Source organism: Amia ocellicauda, chromosome 19 (assembly GCF_036373705.1).
Source record: "Amia ocellicauda isolate fAmiCal2 chromosome 19, fAmiCal2.hap1, whole genome shotgun sequence".
NCBI lineage: Eukaryota > Metazoa > Chordata > Actinopteri > Amiiformes > Amiidae > Amia > Amia ocellicauda.
Window position 1 is genome coordinate 12,642,029 of NC_089868.1, and position 6,012 is coordinate 12,648,040.

Sequence of the window (6,012 nt, forward strand, 5' to 3'; positions counted from 1 at the left end):
ACTACAAAATGTCCAAAAGGGCTTGAATTCTTATCCAATCCATTGTACCTTTTGTTTTGTGTTGTGGGACAGCACCTATCCAGTCATGGATCTGGGTGAGATACTAATATTTATATATGAGTAATATTTAAATTATATCTTATACTCATCCAACAAACCTAAACTCACTGTTTTTGAATATATATTTGACTGCATCAAATTGGACTTGCCAAAAATAAAAATGTGGAATTAATCTTTTATTTTATATTTTAGACTGTGACGGCAAACTGCCTTACAACTCCCCACAGAGGTGCGAGAACAGAGCAATTACTAAGAAGAGCAGGATTTAAAGAATGATAACTATATGGCCTTGAACTTTGGATAATGGAAGCAGATTAGGGACTTACTTGGTTGCTTTGTGTTTGTGCTTATGATTAGTGATGTGTTTAGAGAGGGACCTGTGCTATATGTGTAATTAGGCTCAACGAGGAGTAAGGGTTTGTTGTATGTTTTTTGACTGTCTGTTTATTTTGAACACCGGGAATAATAAATTGAAACAAATTCACAAAAATACATGCTGTTTTGCTGAGCCCCACCTTTCAGAGACTTTACATTTATATGTAAATAAGTGACTGGTTAATATGTGCCTACCGTCCACTTGCTAATCAAGCCAACCATAAACCAACGTTGGACCAACAAAGTTTCATGTCTGCAAAATGTTTGCACTTAAATGTGTTAATTATATGTTTTTTCAGTATTAATAGCACAGGCTATGCAACCAGTGGCGTAGGTTTCGTTTCAGAAATGAAGGGGAAATGCATTTTCATTCCGTTGAGGGATGGGGTGGGGGGGTGAGGGATGTCATAGAGTGGAGGCGTTAATTCAGTCGTGAATAATGACAATGAATTAATGTATTTTTGAAGTTAAGTGTAGGGATATGCACCACCCTAAATTATGCCTATGTGTAAATGATTGCCACTCTCTCAATATTGGGGGGGATCTCACACATCACACACACAGAAGTCCACAACACACATTCACAGAGTTTTGCAGAATGACTATTATTATTATTATTATTATTATTATTATTATTATTATTATTATTATTATTATTATTGCTAATTTTATGATTATTTTTGCAGTGAGAGGCATGGTAATGGCCAAGAGAGTTCAGTGATGCAAAACTAACACACCTTCCATGTCAACATCTTTGTCACCTTCTTTATCATCATTGCCTGACTTTCAGTCGTCATCCTCACGAGTGACATCCCACTCTAGCTGGCTTTACCTCACTCAGTCTAAATCACACTTTTGCTGAAATTGCCCAAACAGTTCAAACACACATTTTTAATATCTGGTAGAAATGTGACCCTTAGATATGCCCCAAAGTGACCCTTCTGTGTACATTTCATAGTCATACACAATGTATTTTGCAACATCCTGGAGTTTTAGCAAATATCAGCAAATGAATGTCATAAACGGAAATACAAAGCTACTCAAAAACACTCCATGTAATAAAGAGACATTGAAAGACTCCTGTTTAGGCAGAGGGAATACAGAAGGGTCACAATTTGTAACATACATTAAAAATTGTGGTTTCTTCTATATGGGGAAATGGGGATATGTGAAACTTCTACCTCTTTGCCCCCTTTCCTGCCTCCACCCCCCACCCTGCATCAATACACACACACTTCTTGAATCGCCCCTGCCCCACACTGATGACACACGTCCGTCTGACAGCGGAAGAGCTCCACCTTGTGCTTGAAGTGCTGGAAGGCCTTGCGTCGTTTCTTGGCAATTTTCTCATTGTCTTTCTTCCTGAAGATCTTCAGGGAATTCCCACTATACAGCTTGTCGAACACAAAGGCTTTGGGTCCGGTCCACTGCTGGAACACGTCCAAGTCAGACAGGAGGCTCTGATTGGAGTTTTCAAGACAGTCCTTGTCACAGAATGGACTGAGGGTCAAGAAGACAAGACACTGGCTCTTGTCCGCTTGAGCCATCATGAGCTTCTCCAGTACTCGGCTGTGGAGCAGCTGATGCTCAGGGGACTCCAAAGTCTTCTTGAAGTACTTTGATCTCTCGGGCACAGCCGCCACCAGCTCCTTGCTCTCATACAGGGACTTCTTCTTCAGCACCTGGGTCATTGCAGAGAGTGCGGTCATCAGGGGAGTCTGATTCTGGAGCTCCTCAGATCCCTTGCACACGCCCACCGAAACCACCACAGCAATGGCGAACAGCTGATCTTTGGGCCTGGCATCATGGAAACAGAGATGAGAATTGGGGTGTGAACGTCAGCCATGTCTGTGAGTGTCTGAAGCGCACCTTGACATTCATAAACTGAGTTAGGGTCTGGCTCTCTCGTCGCCTCTCTCTATTTGCATCTCTCTCTCTATCTCTCTCTCTGTCTCCCACACCCTCCTTCTCTCTCTCCCTCCTTTCTTTTTGTCTCTCCTTATTTGTTCCCATTTGTCTCTCCCTTCCTCTCTCTCTCATGCTTTCTCTCAAACCCTGTGTCTTTCACTCTAGTAATCTCTGAGCTTCTGTTTTTCTCTCCTTTCCCTTTTCTATTTTTTGTTTTCCTTCTCACTCCATTTCACTCCCTCGTTCGTTCAAGACAAAATCAAATTAGCTGTGCTACTGCAATTTCCCCTTTGCTTTCGAGAAAATAAACATAAAATACTCACTTTGCAATGTTCTTGCTCTTGGCAGTTTTTGGCAGCTTGCTGTGATACATGGGAGCGGGAGACAGAACATAAAACCATTTCAAGTTACATCAATACATCCCCATCAATTTGACCCGCCGACATTTGGTCCCCATGACAATTCACTACTGCAACAATTCGTTCCCGCAGCAATTCGTCCCCACAACAATTTACCAGATTAGCCTACTATACACAAAACAATCCAAGTCTGAGGATTATAATCAGTAGACCCGTTCGCAACATGGAATAAACATAAGTCATATGAGCACACCTCAGCACACAGAGTGCAGAAAAAATCACGACAAAAATAAGGAATCTCTTGCTTCCATAATACACAACGGTCGCGTTTGTGTAGCACAGATTTCCGCAGCACAGTTCTGCACAGAAATTCAGAGATGTTCGTTCTTCGAGTGCTGCTCCGTGACATCACAAAGCCCCACCCACAGAAATCTTTGCAGGGTTTTAGGAAGACATTTTTCAATGAGGTGCAAGTGATGTCAGACAGAGCGCAGCCACGAGTTGATGAAGCTTGGATTTGATACAAAGGAGTAATCAAGACTTTGCAAGGATGTCTGGGAAAGGATAGGAATATATAATGATGGCAAGGGCAGGTGTAACTGGGTGTGTAGAAAGATGGCTGAAATGGGATGATTAAGGTGAAGGTGAACAACAATCCATGGGGAGATGGGATCAGGGATGGTGACCTATTCTTTTATCTTTCTATTTTGCCCTCTCTCCCCCACTCCCTCCATTTCTCCCTCTGCTTCTCTTCTCCTCTCTCCCCCTCCCTTCCTCTTACGTTCCTCACATTGCCACTCCTGTCACACACTGTCTCTTTCTATCCCTCCCTCGCTTTTAGTTTCTCTCTCCCTCTCCATCCCCCACTCACCTTCTCAACTGAGCAACAATTTTAGAAAGGGCAGTGGGGTCCACTCCATCCCCCGCCCCTGCTTCAGTAACCTCTCCTCCATCTGCCTTGTCCTGATCCTCCTCTTTCTCAGCCACATCCTCTGGCGCCTGATCATCCTGCGCAAAGCTCCGCCCCCCCAGGCACAGCAAAACAACACACAAAGCAAATCTCTGGAGGTGAGAGAATGGACAATTATAGAAAAAATAATACAATTACACCAATATGCAACCAAAAAATTAATGTAATATATGGTAAAAATATTTGCTTTTTATATATATTACAGAAGAAAAAGTATGTTTTAAGTGAAAGTAATTGCTGACAAATGCAAATAAACCTCTCTGAAATGTGTTAATATTTACCTTAGAACAATGGTTCTCTTTCATAGACCCGGGGACCCCCCTTTGTATGAGAGAGAACCCCTGACAACTCTGTGCTGAATGGGGTCATATATACATTGAAATTCATGCCAGTAATTCATCTCAGAATAATCAATTCTGGAATCTATTCTGTTTTTTTAATCATATGGATTGGACTCCAGCACTATATTGATCTTGAAATCGATATGAATATTTTTAGTAATTGATAAAAAGCAGACACAATGAGAGTGCAAAAAGCTTTAATTAATTAATACAAACCATTACATACATTAAAATTCCCAAAATACTTGGGTATTGCATTACAGGATTTAGCCGATTTGTTGCGTCATAATGAAATACTAATCACACGTTAAACTGTACAAGCTTAATTCAGTCACTACCATTGCGCTCAATGTAAAACATTCAAGACAATAAATATTGGTAAAGGATTCTTGCCTTCTAAGCGAAGTGATTCGTTTATATTTACACCAATCAGCCATAACATTATGACCACCTGCCTAATATTGTGTAGGTCCCCCTTTTGCTGCCAAAAGAGCCCTGACCCATCGAGGCATGGACTCCACTAGACCTCTGAAGGTGTGCTGTGGTATCTGGCACCAAGACGTTAGCAGCAGATCCTGTAAGCTGCGAGGTGGGGCCTCCATGGATCGGACTTGTTTGTCCAGCACATCTCACAGATGCTCGATTGGATTTGGGGAATACCCCAAAAGAGCTGCAGTTTTGGAGATGCTCTGACCCAGTCGTGTAGCCAACACAATTTGGACCTCGTCAAAGTTGCTCAGATCCTTACGATTGCCCATTTTTCCTGCTACTAACACATCAACTTTGAGGACAAAATGTTCACTTGCTGCCTAATATATCCCACCAACTGACAGGTGCCATGATAACGAGATTATCAGTGTTATTCACTTCACCTGTCAGTGGTCATAATGTTATGGCTGATCGGTGTATGTATTTTATTAAGTGTTGATAAAATGAAACATTCACACATTCATACACTTTAACATTATTTTTACAGATTTCAATTTTAATTAGTGTATCTGATATGCAAGAAAACGGTATAGCTGTAGCTTTAAGTTTCTAATAGAATTCATCTGCTTATTATTATGTACTGTATATGTGTGTAATAAACTGAGCTTTATTTAAGTTTACATAATTGTTTAATTGGTTTGTAGCCAACCACATAATCCAACAATAATAAAATCTTGATAAAGTCTTGCATGTAGCCCCAGAATAGTTTTAATAGTTATTTTGATATTACACATGTATGTGTGTATATTTGTATTTTCTTAATATTAATGATACAATATTATCATTACTAATACTATTACAATACTACCAATACTAATGATGATAACAATAATAATATCAAGACTACTAATAGTGTTATAACCAGATGGCTTGTTGATTCAGTGGCTCTGTCAATACTCACCATTGCTGTGTTGTCTTCGGGTCTGTATCTTGCCGTACGGCTGTATCTGGTGTCAGTATTCTGTAGAGTGGGAACCAACACAGGGTTATTATAGTGGAGTCAGAGGGAAGAAAAGACTTGTCCTGCCTCTCTCTCTGTTTGACAGCCCCTCCCTCCTTCCATCTGTCTCTCTCTGTGGGTCTCACTCACGGGCGAGGGTATTAATATTGCCTCCTGTGCATGTTCCTGTCCTTAGTTATTCCCACTCCACTCCAAATCTCACTCTCTCCCTTTTATGGTCTCTCTCACTCCCTCTCTCTGTCTCACTCTCTTTTATTATTAATATTATTATATTTCTTATCCAGGGCAACCATATATCACATTATTTACATACATTAATAAAGTAGCTTAATATGCAGAAAGATCCCATTTGACCAGACAATACTTGATCTCTTTGGACCCTTGCATTAAATAAGTAAAATTGCTTTGCATGTGCCAGACAGAGAGATGGAGCTGAATAGATAGAAAGGAGTGCGATAGAGAGAAAAACAAATAGAGCTCCAGAGAGAGGAGTGAACAGATAAACATACAGAGAGATAGAGTGAAAGACCTACAGAGAGGACTTTATTT

At 40.6% G+C, this 6,012-nt stretch overlaps 1 protein-coding gene across 1 annotated transcript; it reads right to left on the bottom strand.

Moving 5' to 3' along the window:
- Positions 1-1,063: 1,063 nt before the first annotated feature.
- Positions 1,064-5,658, bottom strand: LOC136714874 (uncharacterized). Its single transcript, XM_066692498.1, has 4 exons — positions 5,404-5,658; positions 3,574-3,764; positions 2,667-2,705; positions 1,064-2,232 (listed from the first exon to the last, which is right to left on the bottom strand). The coding sequence occupies exons 1-4, from the start codon at positions 5,404-5,406 to the stop codon at positions 1,656-1,658; spliced, it is 810 nt and encodes a 269-aa protein (XP_066548595.1). The 5' UTR covers positions 5,407-5,658; the 3' UTR covers positions 1,064-1,655.
- Positions 5,659-6,012: the final 354 nt, after the last annotated feature.